The sequence below is a fragment of the Orycteropus afer genome, unplaced genomic scaffold (assembly GCF_000298275.1).
Source record: "Orycteropus afer afer isolate SDZICR_OR568_19922 unplaced genomic scaffold, OryAfe1.0 scaffold00042, whole genome shotgun sequence".
Classification (NCBI taxonomy): domain Eukaryota; kingdom Metazoa; phylum Chordata; class Mammalia; order Tubulidentata; family Orycteropodidae; genus Orycteropus; species Orycteropus afer.
The window spans coordinates 5556500-5573675 of record NW_006921629.1 but is presented as its reverse complement, the minus strand read 5'-3'; the positions used below and the strand labels follow the sequence as shown (position 1 = coordinate 5573675).

Genomic DNA, 17176 nt, shown 5'->3' with positions numbered 1-17176 from the left:
CTACTCTGTTCTATAAGGTCACTATGAGTTGGAATGGCAGTGGGTTTGATTTTTTTGGGTTGGGTGGTAGAGTCCCCACTAGTCCCATTTCTCATGCGGGCAAATAAAGGGAAGTCATGTGATATGCCCCAGTCCCACCCTCTAGTCCCACTTCTCTCTTCCCTTGAGGATCAGGTGGCTACTCACGCTGACTTCCTTCCCCAGGCTGACAGAAGCCAGGACACGCTTCATTCCTTCCCCACTTCCAATCTGCCAGATCAACGCCTCAGCTGCTTGGTTCTTAAAGGGCCAGTCTCTTGCTTGTAGCTCATACCAAATAGTCCTGTGGAGACCAATCCACACAGTGTAAGCTCCTGGATGAGCCCAGCTCATGCCCCTGGGGCTCTGCAGCCAGAAAGCTGGCTATTGCCATGCCAAGAGCCGAGCTGGAGGACCCAGGATCATTTCCCAGTCAGTCCTTCCTCACCCCACCAGGCTTCAGGAGACACCATGATGATGTACCGGAGGCATCTGTCTGGTATCAGAGGATCCTGCTGTGGTAGAAAGTAAGGTAGGTTCTGAACCTAGTGCTGAGGCATTGGTGGTTGTTCTGACTTGAGTTTGAACCCCAGCTCTGCCACTTTCTAGCTGTGAAACTGGTGACCCTCAGCAGGGCTAATGTCTACTTCACAAGGCTGTGTGAGGAGTAACTAAAATGCTGAGTCTAGTGTCTGGCACAATAGGGCTCAGGAAGTGGTACAGTGAAAAGTCAGGGGAGGAAGAGATGGGAGCCCAGTCCAGCCAGTGGGAATGTTGCCCAGAGAAGTTACAGGCAGCTGGGGCGGTGGAACCCTTACTCAACTCGCCAAGCACCCTTGGCCTTTTCCACTTATCCTGGGCTGGGGGGTGGGGTCTTCAAGAGTCCTGCACTCCCACTTGCCACCGGGGGTATTGAGCATGGAAGTGTTGAGAGTCTGAACTGAGATGTTCTGCAGGTGCCAAACACATACCAGACTCTGAAGACTTTGTAGGAAAAAGAATGCAGACTATTGCAATAATTGTTTATAGTGATTACATGTTGAAATAATAATATGCAAATGCCGAGTTCAGGGGACACGAGAGTGGGAGACACTGAACTGTGCAAAAGCTTTCCAATGACCAAATATCACGGTCTAGGAGGGCAGTTCCTTGTTAGCTCTGGTGAGCATCCTCATGGGACAGTGGGCGAGAGTGACAACCAGTATAAATTATCTTACTAACCCACTGCCACTGAGTTGATTCAGACTCACTTAATTTAGTCCTCAGCAAACAGTCCTACCAAGGAAGTGATATTACTTTCCTATTTCACAGGTGAGAAAACAGAAGGTCAAAGACATAGTCATTCACCTAACAAGCGGGAGAGCCAGGACTCAAGGCCAGGTTTGCTTTCAGTTCATACCTTGGTCTTTAAGCATCCCAACACACACTTCTCCTGCCCCTGCCAGTCATCAGGGCTTATCTCTGGGCCATACTTGGCCTACGAGTCCTAGGAGCAGGGACACCAGGAGCCACCTTACCCAAATGCATAGACATCAGCGGCTTTAGAGAATGGCAGCTTGTCTTCATCCTTCCCAGGGGTCATCTCGCGCACGATCTCGGGGGCCAGGTAGCACAGCCAGTCGTGTGACAGTTTCAGCTGGTTCTCACGCCTGGAGGCCAAGAAGCCAGGACAAGGACACAAAGCCTTACAGCCACAGCAAAGGCCTGACTGGCACACATCTGCCCCAGGACCCGCACACAGGCCAGCACCTGGAGCATAGCATCCTGAGCCTGTACTCGCAAAGCTTTTGGGGAATGTTTTATTGGGTTGATAACCAGGATTCTTCTAGGAAAGCAGCCAAAAATGGGTGTTAGTACGGAGCTGCACTCGAAGGTGCCTGGTGCTCTATGATGGGAGAGAGGGTGCCTCCACCCAGGAAATGAGATCGGCCTGTGGATCTCTGACCTGGCCTGGGGCCTGGCTGCCATGCTCCTTTCTGGACCACCCCAGTTGTCTGCAGAGAACCCTTCTCTCTTGACTCTTGACCCTCTGAGGATCTGGAGAAAATAACACTTGACGCTCATCTTCATAAGGGGGACTTGAACCCTGGTCCCTGGCCCAAGCTGGCAAAAAGACAGACTGAACGGGAAGGAGGGGAGTCAGCTTACCTCTGGTTCTCACGGCTTCGAATCAAGTGCTACAAGAGACCTAAACTCCATCCATACCTGATTTTGGACCATAACCAGATGAGCAAGACCCAAGAAAACCTATCCTTTCCCATAGGATGGCCCTACCTGTCACCCTCCAGCCCCCAGCTCCTCCCTGTCTCTCCCAGATGCCCAAGGGCAACTCACCGTTCCTCTCGGACCACGCCTGAGATCCCAAACAGCCCGAAGTCCGTGATGACCACTTTGCCATTGTCGTAGAAGACATTCTTGGATTTGAGATCTTTGTGCACAATGCCCTTGGCATGGAGATATCCCATGCCCTGGAAGACAGCAAGCCTCACATCAGGTGGGGAGGGAAGGCTGGACTCGGAACAGCGAGAACTGAGCTTCTTCCCTGGGCCAGGCACTGGGCTAGATGCTTTACCAACATGCCCTCATTTAATCTTCATAATCCTAGGCAGTACATTGTCCCCATTTTACAGATGAGGAAATTGAGGCTTAGAGAGGAGTAATTACTTGCCCCAGGCCACACAGAAGTTAAGTTGCAGAGCTGAGATCTGATCCCAGGCCAGCCTGTGCTCTTTCCAAGCTGCCAGGCTGCCAAACAGCCACCTTAGAATGGATCCCACGGGGCTGAGGTGTGAGGCGTGGAGAATGATGGGTAGGGATGACAGGATGTATAAAAGTGGTGACACCATCTGTATTAAATCATAAAGGACTTGAATGGGCTAGGGTCTCTATCAGGCTTTACAAGTTGGTCTCTGCCCAGAGGCTGGGGAACAGAGAAGTCCCCCTATATATATATATGGAGTCCCCCTACTTTGGGTGGTCCCATTATCTGTGCTATGTAGAAGCACTGGATTAAGACTGAAATCTGGGGTTCAAATTCCATCTCAGCCCAGACTGTGTGGCCTTGAACAGACTGCTCAACCTCTCTGAGCATCAGTTTCCTTAACAATTGAAGAATGGCCCGAGGTGGGTGATTTCTACCCAACACTCTATTAGGATTGAAGAACGATGGCCCAGGTGTAACGGGGTGTGTGGGTGACTTAACACAGGCATGATCTCACCCAAGATCAAAGCTGTCTTCTAGCATCAGACTCATCAAATGTTTGTCTAACTCAGAAGCAAACATGAATGCACCTCCCAATCTCCCCACATCACTGATGCTTTATTCAAGATGGCTAAACCTCTCTGGCTTTAAAGCTATCTTGGGGGTGAGGATGGAAAGGGGAGGTCTGGGGAAAAATAAGCTCCTTTTAGGAAGTCTAAAGAGTGAGTCCTGAGGCAGAATCAGGTAGAACTGAAGCCCCAGCCAGAGGTTGGTCCCAGCAGGTCTTGAGAAGCACAGAAAGGTCAGTTAGATGATTGTCCTGAGAAAGACAGTGGGAGGGTATGGCCCACTGTGACCACTTCCTCAGCCTGCAGAGAGCTGTCATCTGGCAGCAGCAACAGGCTGTTCCCGGAAAGAGCAACTTAAGAAAAATCCACAAAAGAAAATGAAACCCATTGCCACTAAGTCCATTCTGACTCATACCGACCCTGTAGGACAGAACTGCCCCATAGGGTTTCAAAAGCTGTCATCTTTACAGAAGCGGGCTGCCACATCTTTCTCACAGTGGCTGGTGGGTTTGAACTTCTAACCTTAAACTTAGCAGCCAACAGCTTAGCTTGCATCACTAGGGCTTCCTCTTTCTAAAACGCTGTCCTGCATGTCATGTAAGATAACCCTCTTAAATGACCTGCCCATTTTCTAAACCAAACCAAGGCACCAGTCTTGGATACTTGGTAGCCAAACAGGGTCAAAGTCTCCACCTTGGGTTGAACAGGTGCCAGCTATGTGACTGAGGGCAAGTTATTACACCTCTTTGAGCCTCTGTCCCCTCACTTATTCAATAGTCATCATACTCTCAAAAGGCCAGTTTCAAAGGATGCATGCCAAACACCCAGGACTGGGATACAAATCCTCTCTCCCTCCCATAATTCAGTGCATTTCTATAGCACCCCAAAAGCTGCAAAGTCTCTAAGCAAAGGTCACGTCCTTTCTATTTTGTTTTGAGTCCCCAACAAAAAAGTGGCTCAGAAGTTCCCAGTAGAAGGGGAGGGAGGGCCTTCTCAGCAGCCCCCAAACCAAACACAGCCAGCAGAGAGGTGGCTTCCAGTGCTGCAGCTCCAATACCTTTTAGTAACTCTTCTCCTAGGCCCTGGAACCTTCCAAATGGCTCATTCCTCATAACCCAGCTGGCCAGCACACAGACAAAACCAATGTCCTGCCAATAATGAGAGGAAAAAATCTAGGGAAGAGGAGATAGAGCGGAGCAGGGCCTAGCAAGTTTGGAGGGGTGGGAAATGAAGGACAGGTAACACAGGGCCTCTCCCTCTAACCATGCTGAAATAAGCAACTACAAATGAAGGCATGAATGTGGGAGTTTGGTTTTAGCTTCCAAAAAGTCTACTTTGCTAGTTTAGCCACATGGAAGTGACATGTGGAAAGATCACTGTGCTTTTTATCTTTTTCTTATTAAAGATATAGAAGGAAAGAAGAAAGGAAAGAAGGGAGAAGAGAAAGATTAAAAAATAGAGAAAAGAACTTGGTGGGAACTGGTAAGAAAGCTTTCAACTAAAACAATTAAACAAAAACAATACATTCTAGTTTTCATTTGGGCTTGTCTGATGTGTTAACCAAAAGGCCAGTGGTTTGAACCCACCAGTCACACTGTCGGAGAAAGATGAGGCAGTCTGCTTCTGTAAACATCTACAGCCTTGGAAACCCGGTGGGGCAGTTCTACTCTGTCCTAAAGGGTCTCTGTGAGTCAGAATCAACTCAGTGGCAGTGGTTTTGTGGGTTGTTAAATAAAACAAGTGAGCTTTCCCCTCATTTATTTATTTCTCTAATTTTAACTTTTATTCAATTACATTTTTTAACAAATGATGAAAGGAAAAGAAAAGAAAAAACACTTTTTGAGGTGATCCTGAGGACCAGTCCTGATGAAGCTTTCATGTAGAAATTTTAAGGCAAAAAGTGTGAGTCCTTTCATGGCCCCTATAACACCCCCAGTCACTCCCATCAATTTCTCTAATAGACTCTTAGTAAGTGCCAGACTCTTAGTAAGTGCCAGCCCGTGACAAATACTTTCTACACGTATTATTATCACTTTTACCCTTGTACCAATCCAATGAGGGAAATTACAATCCAACGAGGATGAAGTGGAAGCTCAGAGAGGCTAAACCACCCACTCAAGGGTCACACAGCTGATGTGACCAGGGTTCCAACTCAGGCTGCTCTGACTTGTCAAGTTCCTTACCAACCAATTAAATTTTAAAAAGTTCCCTGCTCTAAGTAGATGAGACATGGACAAACAGAAGGAGAAAGGGTCTTGCCCTTGAGTAGCCTCAGTTTGAACAGAAGCAGAGCAGCCACAAATTGCCCTGATGTGGGCAGACTGAGCAGAGGGGTGATCAGGGGCTCTGGGACCACCTGGAAGCCCAACCTCCATCCAGCCCCACCTCCAGCATCCAGAAGCTCCTTTTACCTTAATGATCTCCTGAGCAATCTGCCTCGTCTTGTTGATGTCCAAGGAAGTCTTAGGGTCCCTCACAAATGAGTGCAATGTCCGCCCCTTGCAGAAGCTGTCAAGAGTGGTATGGGTCAGTCACAGGTCTGGGGCCACGCAACCTAACCTTCCTCCTTGTGAAGCCTGGGAGGAGTTCCTGGGGAACACTATCTCGGCCTGCGTGTGAGGGCCCTCTCCATCCCCTATGACTGTGAGCACCGGAATCCTCACTCTGATGTCCATTCCTTATGAATGGCTGAATGGGAATAAACACAAATACATAAACACGTTGCTCCCTGAGGCCCAAGACCTGCCCACCCTGGAACAAGGGAAAAGCTTGCAGGTGACCACTTAAAAGTACAGTAATTGGTCTCTAATTGCCTGGAACAACAGAGGAAGATGGAGAGTCAGGAGGAAAAGGGATGAGTGGCTAATTGCCTCTATGAACAACTGCCTCCTTTACCATAAGACCAGAAGAAGTAGATGGTCCCTGGTTCCCATTCCTGAATATTTCACTCAAAGATTCTATAGAAGAATCAATGTCACCGAACTGTATAAGTAGAAAGTGTTGCACTGGCATGTTTTGCTGTGTATACTCTCAACAGAAACAATTAAAAAAAAAAAAAAAACAAGATTCCATAGAGATTCCCTATCAAAAGGAGAGAAATTGTAGAGCTAGTGCCCTGAGGTAATCTTTAAACCTTAAACCAACAATATCCCTCAAAGTCTTCTTGAAAAAAAACAACAGGTTAAATTATTTAGTGAAGGCAGCCTTGAACGTTGTGGTCTTTTGAGGAAGTATCTATATGGGATCAATCTGACAGGTCAGAAAGGAAGCTTAGGGGGCAGTGAGGTCATGTTCATGGGAAGGAACAATTCAGAAAAGGGGGATGAGAAAGCTGCATGACGTGAAGAATGTGGTTGGCATCACTGGGCGGGACACGTGGAAACTGGTGAGCTGGTGTGCGTTCCGCTGTGTATACTTAACAACAAACAAGCCGCTTCAGAGCAGCTGATCCTCAGTGGGTTCAAGGCAGGAACACAGCCACAAACCCCAATGGGGAGGCACCTGCCCTTTTAGGGATATAACCAGGCAACATTGGGGCACTTAGAGGCACTGTAATAATTCTCGTTGTTTTTATTATTTTTTATTGCAGTAAAGGTATGTGCAAGGCAGAAGAAGGTGGGTGGGATGGTTGTCAGAGGCATCAGAGCAATTACTGGGAAAAGGGTTGACATTTTGGGCTCTTCACTTAGAAGTACATCTATTCCTAAACCAAGGGTGAGGAAAGACCCAGACAGAATGGTCATTGGTTCATTCAAGGGTTCATTCCCTTCTTCCAGGGAGAAGTCGACTGAAACCATCATACAGTGGGGACTTCTTTAGGAAAGTGTCCAGGAGGTAAGAGTCTTGGTGCCTCAGAGACTTTGAGAACCATTAAGTGATGGTCTCTCTGTCTGTGTTCCATTTCTCCTCAGTCTATCCTGGAACACCACTACGTTTTCTTTTTGTCATCAATGAATATTTTGTGTCTACACTAACAGCAGGACTCCCAGGAACAGGGGACACTGGGCTGGTGGGGCCAAGCAAGGGTGAGGGCCTGGTTACCTGGTGATGATGGCCAGGTGGGGAGGGTTCATGCAGGCCCCCATGAACAGCACCACGTTCTCGTGCCGCGTCTGCCGGTAGTTCATCACTTCTTTCTTGAACAGCTTCAGGTGGTCCTGGTTGTGACCATCCATCTCCAGCAGGCGGATGGCCACCTCGCCGTGCCAGCGGCCGCGGTGCACCCGGCCCCAGCGACCCTGTCCAATGGGCTCGCCTAGCTCCACCTGCTCAAAGGGAATGTCCCACTCCTGCAAGTACACACTGGTCTGGCTGGCTTTGCGTGAGATGGGGCCTCGCCAGGTCCGGCGGGAGCTTGGCAGGTCGTCCACCTCATCCTCATCATCCTCTGCCTCAGACTTGCCAGCCTCCTGCTCCTCAGCCTGAAAGCAGAGAACACAGAATGGAAGCAGCAGTAGATCTGGGCTCAGCCAACTTCTCTTCCTTCTTCCAGAGCCCCAAGCAGGTAAGAGAGAAAAGAAAGGCCTGGGATTCCAGCTGCTGCTCTGCACTGGCTTGTGGTGGACAGTCGGGCAGTCACTTAACCTCTCTGGACTTCAACCTCGTCATCCACAAAATATGGTGGTGATCCATAAGGTCCCACCAACTTTCCAAGGTCTACCCATGAGCAACTTCTGATCACTACGGAAGAAAGTTTACAGCCCTAACCTAAGAGAATTTAGCCATAATCATCCCTTCTGGGTAATCTGTTGTCTAACCACAGAGGTTCTGACTCTTCCTGGGCAGCACTTAATCAGTCTGTGACAGTCCCTAAGTCACACTTCACTGCTGGAAGCCAGGATCAGTTAACACTTTTGTTCAGGTCTCCAGACAGTGGTTCTCGACCCTGGCTAGGCATCAGAATCACCTGGAAAATCTTGGGCCCAGGCCTCCAGGTTGGGGCTAAGAGCCTACTTTTGTTAGCTGAAAAACTAGAAAAGCAAAAAGAAGTTGGTCTCGTTGCGTCCTTTATTATTTGTCCCTGCTGTGCACATCTGCCCACACCTGCAGCAGTGGCACCTGGGCTGGCCCTTGCCATGGCCTGCTCACTCCCCAAGCCCTGCACGTCCTGAGTCAGGAAGGAGAGGGGAGCCCAGGAGGGGCAGTCTATGGCTAGTGTGTGTCACCCCCACTCACCTCTGCTTCGTGATCCTCCAACACGCCTCCTTTCGGCTGGTCACTGAGCCTAAGGGTAAGATAAGGTGTGTTAAGGAGACCAGAAGGTGGGCCACTCTCCTGTCAGTTAGGCAGGGGACTCCCCATGTCCCCAAATGGCTGCCAGGCCTGGATCTGACTTTGACCCACCTGGCTGTGGGAAAGGTAGCACTGATGCAGGAAGCAGGAGGCAGAGGCCAGGTCCCACCACTTTCCTTCCCAGGCCTCAGCCTTCTTCAGAAGGGGAAGTAGGGGCTGCGGGGAGGGACAGTATCCCTTTCAAATCTGACACTATGGTACAGGGATTCCAAGCACACACACAGGACTTGGAATCTGACGGACTTGTGTTTGAAAACTAACTTCGTTATTTCCTAACTGTGATACTCCATGCAATTTCTTTTTAATTTTATTGTGATTTGGGTAAAAGTTTACAGAGCAAATTCATTTTGCATTTAACAATTCATACACATTTTGCCTCATGACATTGACTCTAATTCCCCACAATGTGACAGCTCTTCCGCCCCCTCCCTGTAGTTACCTCTTCTCTGCATTCTTTCCTGTGCATTCCTGCCCCCCTGAGCTATCTCCCTATACAAATCCTGCCCTTCTGTTCTCCCATGATTGATCGTTCTAAGGAGTAAATCTACCTAATGTAAATGTTCACCCTATGTTCTTGTCTATTGTTTGGCTGGAAGCCACAGGAGTGAGTTCAGTTCCAGAGCTGAAGGGTAACTAGGGTCAATAGCCTTAGGAGTCTCCCAGGTTCTATCAGACCAGTAAACCTGGTCTTTTTTATGATTTTGAATTTTGTTCCACATTGTTCTCCCACTCTATCCAGGATCTCTTGCATTGATCCCTTTCTGAGTGGTTGACAGTGGTAGCTGGGCACCAACTAGTTCTTCTGGTCTCATGGCCATACAGGCTGAGGATTGCATGGTCCACTAGTCCTTTGGACGAATCGTTTTCATGCGTTTTTGCTTTTCTTCATTCTTCTTTGCTCTGGACAAGGAGAGACCCATTGTTGCATCTAGATGGCCACTTGCAGCTTTTAAGACTCTGGTAGTTACTCACCAAGGCAGAATGTCAAACGATGTTTTTGTGTACTATGCTATGCCAATTGAGCTTGAAGTCCCCTGCGACCATGGTCCCAAGCCCACTGGTCCAACCACTTGCTCCCTCTGGGTGGTTGGTTGTGGCTAAGAAATTATCATAACTCTGCCCTCTATTAGCTCTATTAAATATATGGACATTCTTATAGCACACACAAATATGTACGTAGAAATAGCATCTGCCAACCTTATGGTGATGGGTATATTCCCTTTTGCCTAGACATACCTGATCATTCAGCCTGTCAACCCATCTGTTTACTCATAGATTAATGTTTGCTATCACTGATAACATAGTATTACATATATAAAAGGGTTTATCTCTGTTTTCTATCCCCATGCAATTTCTTAACCACTCTGAGCTGCTTCTTGTAAGTTGAGGCGGACACCCACTTCAATACCTGCCTCACCGGGCCAAGGAATCTAAGAGGGGACATGAATCCAGTGCCCAGTACAGCCTGCCAGAGCAAAGGCTCAGTAAATGGGCGCTATGCTTAGTAGGTGTCTGCCTCTGGCCTTCTGCCCACTTTCACCCCGGGTTGGAAGACTGCTCCAGTTCCACTTGCAGCCTCACCCAAGGCTGCCCATGCTGGATGCTGGCAAACACAGCCCTTCTGTTGTCCTGAGGGTGAGTGAGCACAAGGTGCTCTCTGTCTGGCTGGCCCACATAGGGAGGTCAAGGCTGGGTCCAGCCTTAACAGTCCCATGCAAGAGAAGGGGACATGGCAGGGGCACCTACCGGGTATTGTCTGCTGCATCAGGAGGCAGGGCTGCTGGCGGGCAGGCTGAGATGTCTGCAGGAATGAAACACAAAAGTAAAGTGTGAGATCAAGGGACAGAGTGCTTGAAGTCCAGCATGTGCAGGGACCTTGGGCCAGGGCTGCACACACGTCTCCAGGCCACCTCTGGCAGGACTAGCTTGTGTCTTTCCCGAACACACGGCATGGCCTCAGCCTCTCTAGGACCCGCCTTTGCCCACACAGCTCTGTCCCAGCAAGGGTTCCCAGGAGGGCAAGGTGGTTCAGACTGACCCTCAGGTCCACTCCCCTGGGGCTAAAGTGCTCTGAACTACAGCAAGTGTTAAAAGCACAATAGGTTTTATTTATTGGACATGTAGACCAGACCCTGCTTCTGTGTGTGGGGTCCCTCAGGAAGCAGGGGCTTGTTGCAGCAACTCATGAAAGCAGTGAGGCTCCTTCACCAGAAGGCTTAGGCCAGCAGAGGCCAAAGGCAGGTCTCACGGCTGGCTCTTTAGCACCCCCTAGTGCCCGGCACAGCTGCTGCAATTTCCACTCAGAGGCCTGACCTCAGTTTCCGGGTTGAGACTGTAGCTACTTTCATGGGGGAGGAAGGAGTGAACAGTCCCACACATCAGGGGGCCCAAGAGTGGGCAGCATAAGCCGATCCCTGGTTTTAGCATCGACATCCCATATCTTGGGAACACCAGGATGAATGGTGATCCCAGTGAGGAACCAAGGTGCCACAGGTGAACCTTCAGTCACGGCTGCTTCTGCTGCCTGGTTCTGTTGGCTCCCTTCTCCAGTGCTGCTCAGAGTGACCAGCAGCCCCAGGGCTCATCTCGCCCCTCACTCCCTCCTCCTCTTTTAACAAAAGGAGAGGGATCCCTGGCTCAAGCTCAGAGGCCTCTCCCCTGCCTTCTGGGACAGAGCTTCCTCTTTCAGCTCTCCAACCTCCCTCAAACTGCCCTTTAGGGCTTTCTGCAAGGCTGCCTCTAAAGGACACCTGACCCAGAGTTTCCAAATATCTTTGGAACCTTGTAACCTGAGAACCTGATGCAGCAGCTGTGGGCCTTATCAGGGAAATGCATACATGCACCCAGCATCCTTTGCAGTTTCTGGAAGATTCCAAACCCTGGAAGCTTCTGCTAAGATCTCCCCTCCCCCAGGACATCCTGTCCGCAGGCTACCAGGGACAGTCTGTCGTTTTGCACGAGCGCTTAAATTCAACTTGAGGTTGTAGAAGGCTGTGGTCTACAGTGGGAGCCCTACCTCCATCCTGAGACTTGACATAAATTTCAGATGCCATTTGGGTTCTTTCTGACCCTAAACCAGCATTAAAGCTCTGCATAGACAAGTTCCAGGACAAACCTAGGGAGCGGCAATTTGCCTTCAGGAGGAGCTGAAAGTAGATTATACTCGCACAAAGAACTACGGAACGTGCCTGAGAATGTCATTTTCTAACTTAAATAAACTTTGGGGTCTTCGTATTGTTTAGTAGCCACTTTGTGGCTAAGACTCAGGCTGCATGGTCATGAGTCACCAGCTATCTGGACCACCACCTATAGCCAGGTCGGCAAGGCCCAGAACCGACCCTGTAACCCTTTTCTATTTTTCATTATGTATGCATCCCAATCATGGTCTTTTTCATGCTTCTGTAGTCCCATCTGTAACAGTGACAAATCTATCTACCGCCAATCATGACTGTGTAATGATTTAAAGTCATAAGTAATCAGCCACTTGGCCATGACTCGGTGGACTCCATTCAGCTTTCTCACGCTGATGCTTTCCATCACCCGGGATGACTGGCTTTCTTTTGTCTTTGTTCTGTCCAAGGCTTGATAAAAGTGTTTCCATTAAACCTACATGAATGTGGGGTCTCTTTTCCCCTAACACAGTTTCCAACCACTCAGTGCTAGTCCAGTGAGATAAACATATGTGCACAGGGGCAGGGTAAACAGGGAGCAGGGGAGTGAGGGGCTGGGAGCTTGGGGAGAAACAGAGTATGCTTTCTTTTGCATTCTGCTCCGACAATTTTCTCTGTTGTTTTAATATAAATGCTCCCATCTCCCACACTCTAGATGAAGAACTACATTTTCCTCATGCTTTTGGGTACCTCCTGCTGCATTAGAACTTAAATTCTGAAGCATGTGGTTTGTGGAAGGCTGTGGTCTACAGTGGGAACCCTGACTCCATTTTGAATCTTCCCATAAATTCAGACACCAGTGAGTTCTTTCTGACCTGCAGTATGGTGGTCCGGTAGACAAGTTCCAGGACAAACCTAGGGAGGGGCAGTTTGCCTTCGGGAAGAGCGCGGCTGAAAGTCCATCTTGCTCACACAAAGAACTAGGGAACTTGCCTGAGTGTGCTTTTCTAGTTAAATTGAGACTGGGGTCCTGGTAGTGTTAGGTAGCCACCTTGTGGCTGTGTCAGGCACTCAGGTCCTGAGTCACATCTGGACCACTAGCCAGTTGGTTATGGGAGCTCTGGTAGCATAGTGCCTAAGGCACTTGACTGCTAACCAGAAGGCTGGCGGTTCAAACCCACCAGCCACTCCTCGGAAGGAAGGTTGGGCAATCCTACTTCCGTAGTGATACTGCCTCGGAAACCCAAGGAGGGGTCGCTATGAGTCGGGGCCGACTCGACGGCAAATAACAACAACCTCGACGGCAAATAACAACACAACAACAACAGCCAGTTGGTTAAGGCCACCTCCATCCCTGTTAGGTAGCCCTAACTCTGCTGCAGTGATGATCTGCCAGCAATCATGATTCTGTGATGATTCCCTTTGCTCTCAGTCATTTATAATTAGCCCCATGGCAGTGACTCAGCGGACTCCATTCAGCTTTCTGTGCTGTGTATCGTGGTTTCCCTCCTCCTATCTAAAGCTTAATAAAAGTGTTTCTATTGAAGCTGTCAGAATCTGGGGTCTCTTCCCCTGGCACACCACACACCACCCTGGAGACAGGAACCGGGGGCTATTGTTGTTATGTTCCTTTGAGTTGGACCCAACTCATAGCAACCCCTCCTTGGGTTTCTGAAGCGGTATCACTACGGAAGTAGATTGTCCAACCTTCCTTCCGAGGCATGGCTGGTGGGTTTGAACTGCCAGCCTTCTGGTTAGCTGTCAAGTGCCTTAGGTACTATGCTACCAGAGCTCCGGGGGGCTTCTTAGAGGGGGGAATTTCAGTAGAAGTGGGTGTGAAGCCACAGAGGCAGCTCAGCTATTCCAAGGAGGCTCTGCTGGCAGGTCCCAGGCCCCTGGCCTCTGCCAGCCTGAATCCGCCTGGGTAAAGGCATACGCATGGTCCTGTAAGGACTTACAGATGCTACATTCCATTCCATGAAGCTAGGTGGAGAAAAGCCTGGAATAACTAAAATATTATGACTCTAAGGAAGGTCTGTCCAGGAAAAAGACTACTAGCCACAAATGTTACTGTCTGAAGCACGCAGATCCGTCATACAGCCAAATGAAGGACTTGAAAGGTGCTTATGTTAACGCTCACCAACTTCAACTAGGGAAACATGGCGAACTTGTAAACTTCTCAGGGGAAGGAATATGGTCAAACGCAATGGCTGGCACATAGTAGGTGTGCAAAGCGATTTTTATGGAAGGAAATCAATGAAATTGCTTTCTCTGTTTTTCTGGAAATGTTCTGTAATAAGGAGGCATTACCAAAGACGGCCAGCAGATGGCACCATGTAGTAAGACTCAGAAAGGGGACGCCTGCTGAGTAAGTGAGGCCTGTGGACCTTTCTTTCCAAATTGGGTAGCAGCTTCTCATATGGAATCAGCAAAAAGTCCTCTCCTCCACTCTCTAAACTGGTTCTAATTCTGCCATCTCCTGGCTGTGTGTCGCTGGACAAGTTTCCTGCAGTCTCTGTGCAACAGCCTGGACAGGATAGATCCTAAGGTCCCTCCTTACAAGGTGCTGCTGCTGTAAGGGTCCCTCAAAGCAGGTGGGTTTGAGACTCTCCAACACCTTCCAGGCACCCAAAGAGAGGGCGCCCAGGAGGACAGGACCAAGGGGCAGTTAGTGGAACCATGCAGAGGACTCACCTGGGAAGATAAACTGCTGTCTATGATGAATGAAGTAGGCAGCTTTAAACAGAAGAGGAAGTGAGTCACACAAGCAGAACGGCAAATGCAGCAGGAGAAGACAGGCAGGCAGGGGCTCCCCACTTGGGAGAAGGGGGCTGGTTAGGCAACTGGGGCAGCCCCAACCCATCTGTCCTGCCCCCAGGTTGGTCTGGCGAGGACAAGGGCAACCATGCAGGAAGAGAGGAAACAGCTGGGAGAAAACAGCACTGGTAAGAGCCTCGTGGAGCAAAAGGGCTTTGCCCTGGGGGATGAGAAAAGGGGGCTACCTGGCTGCAGAGCCCTGGATAACTCCGGTGACCTCCCAGGCCCACTTCTCCTCTGTGAACCCAGGAGGGCAGAGTCCGACGGTGGGGGGAATGGTCATTAAAAGCTCAACACTGCTGAAGCAGCCAGAGAAGCTGAGGCATCAGCAACTGGACCTCCCCATCTCCCCAAAGGATATTCTCCCTTAGGGTACTGAACAGGGTATGCTGGGTTTTTGAAATCTGACCCAGTTCAGCACTTACTGGGCTCTGGGACCTCGGGAAGTTAATTAGTATCTCCCAGCCTTGGTTGCCTTATTGTAAAGTGGGGGTATAAACCACCTTTCTCATGGGTTTATCTGTGAAGATAAACTGAAATGCTCCTGTACAGTTGTATGGGACAATAGAGAATAGATGGACAATAGGTTTCTCCCCAAGATCAACCACTGAGCCAGGCCAGCCCAGCCTGGCCCCTAGAGGGGAGTTGTAGGTTTGGCCATGATCAGTGAGGGCACTGTGCAGGGGGCCATGAGGTCCCAGCCTGGGCACATCAAGGAAAGCTGAGAGGCTCTGAATAACATGGCAGTTGGGCAATCCTAGTTCTGTAGTGACACTGCCTCGAAAACCCAAGGAGGGGTCGCTATGAGTCAGGGCTGACTCGACGGCAAATAACAACAACAACAACAAGGACTTTTTCTGTGGTTGTTTTTTCAAAACAGGCCCTTCCTTTTATAAAATCCAAACTAGGAGGTTTAGAAAAAGGCACGTTTTCAGAGCATCATAAGGACGGGGCAGAACTACAAACCAAACCAAAACCCAAACCCACTGCCGTGGAGTGGATTCTGACTCGTAGTGACCCCCACTGGGTTTCCAACGCGGTAAATCTTTACAGACGTAGATTGCCCAGTCTTTCTTCCACGGAGTGGCTGGTGTGTTTGAACCACCAACCTTCCAGTTAGTAGTCAGATGCTACAAATGGCACTACACCACCAGAGCAGAACTACAGAGGTTAATCTAATAGGCCATCAGTGGCAGAACGTGTTAATGTGAGCCATGTACAAATAAAAGCCAAGGGAAAGGCAAAGAGAAAAAAAGATTCCCACGGTATCTTGGTCTCTCACCACTGCTAAGTCCCTGGAACCCCGGTGAGATGGACCCAGAAATGCCACCAGCCTCCTGCTGAATAAATATGGCCCCATGCGAGGGATCCCCGCACAAGAAAGCTGCACCCGGACTCTTGGGCTTGGAGCCCCAGAGGCCAGTGAGGGGTGGGAGCCTGGCCTGAAGCCCCCCTAGGCTGGAGATCCCAGCTCTCTCCCTACAGACTCCAAGGCAACCAGGGCTGTGGGTGAAGTCAGAAGGTGGCTTCAGGTCTTGCTCTACCAGGCACTCCTGTGTGGGCCTCAGTGTCCTGATCTACACAACTCTACACAATGGGATAACCCTCCCCAAGTCATGTGGTGCCCTCATTTTAGGGAAAAGGGAACAAAAACTCCCTTTAGCAGCTTGCTCAGATTCCAGAGTGATAGGGCCTTGGATTCCCTCTCCTGGGCCCCACCCAGCTCTGCACGCTGCCAGCCATGCCTCCTGGAGACTCAGCCATGGCCTTCAGTGAATGGATCATGCCTAGGAGAAGCCACTCCACACACAGGAGGGCGTGTGGGGATTATATCAAGGCCCTAGGCTTTACGTCAGGTGGTTTCGTTTGAACTGGGCTCTACTGCTTACTGGCTGTATGGCTCTGGGAAAGTCACTTCCTCTCTTGGAACCTCCATCTGTAAAATGGGCATAGCAGCAGCATGTACCTCAGAGCTTCTGTTGTTGTTGTCGTCAATTCATCTCTGACTCACAGCAACCCTGTGCACAGCAGAATGAAACCCTGCCCGGTCCTGTGCCAGCCTCACGATCCTTGCTGTGCCTGAGCTCATCGTTGCAGCCACTGTGTCAGTCCATCTTGTTGAGGGCCTTCCCCTTTTTCATTGACCCTCCACTTCACCAGGCACAGTATCAGAGCTTCTATCAAGTTTAAACAGTAATGTACCTAAGGTGCACGACACAGAACCTGGCTCACAGCTGTACGTGTCAGCTCTTAGTGGCAGTGTTTGACCTGGAGCCTGTGGGGGACTGTTAGGAAGGGCATCTGACCACATCCCTGAGGGCCCGGAGGTATAGTACCTGGGAAGTTGAATCTGCTGTCCCGCTGGCCAGGTGAGGGGTTGGGAGGCGTGGTGGCACTGGATGGGTTGGAGGACGTCAGGAAGGGTGCCGGTGAGGAGGGCGTGGAGGATGTGGTGGACGACGGGTTGCTGCTGGAGTCGAGGTGGTTCATGGCTGGAGGGTGCTCCTGCAGGACCAGAGACGCCCGTAAGTTGGCAGCGGCCATCTGTGCCTTGCCTGGCTGCCCCCTCCTCTGTGCCAGCACCTCTCTGCCTCTGTTTCCCCACCTGCACACGGAGAGGTCAGGCCAGGGGATCCTGCGAGTCCTCCCTTCTAGCTTTGACATTTTAT

At 50.0% G+C, this 17176-nt stretch overlaps 1 protein-coding gene across 1 annotated transcript in view; it reads right to left on the bottom strand.

Moving 5' to 3' along the window:
• The window catches only part of KSR1 (kinase suppressor of ras 1), a 199883-nt gene that overhangs the window by 17649 nt on the left and 165058 nt on the right, over window positions 1–17176 (bottom strand). The window contains exons 10-18 of the mRNA XM_042780477.1: window positions 16844–17012; window positions 14385–14426; window positions 10327–10381; window positions 8464–8512; window positions 7330–7709; window positions 5700–5796; window positions 2353–2486; window positions 1536–1667; window positions 187–322 (exon numbers count right to left, since the gene is read on the bottom strand). Coding sequence (XP_042636411.1) covers window positions 187–322; window positions 1536–1667; window positions 2353–2486; window positions 5700–5796; window positions 7330–7709; window positions 8464–8512; window positions 10327–10381; window positions 14385–14426; window positions 16844–17012 — 1194 coding nt within the window. The remainder of the gene's footprint in view (window positions 1–186; window positions 323–1535; window positions 1668–2352; window positions 2487–5699; window positions 5797–7329; window positions 7710–8463; window positions 8513–10326; window positions 10382–14384; window positions 14427–16843; window positions 17013–17176) is intronic.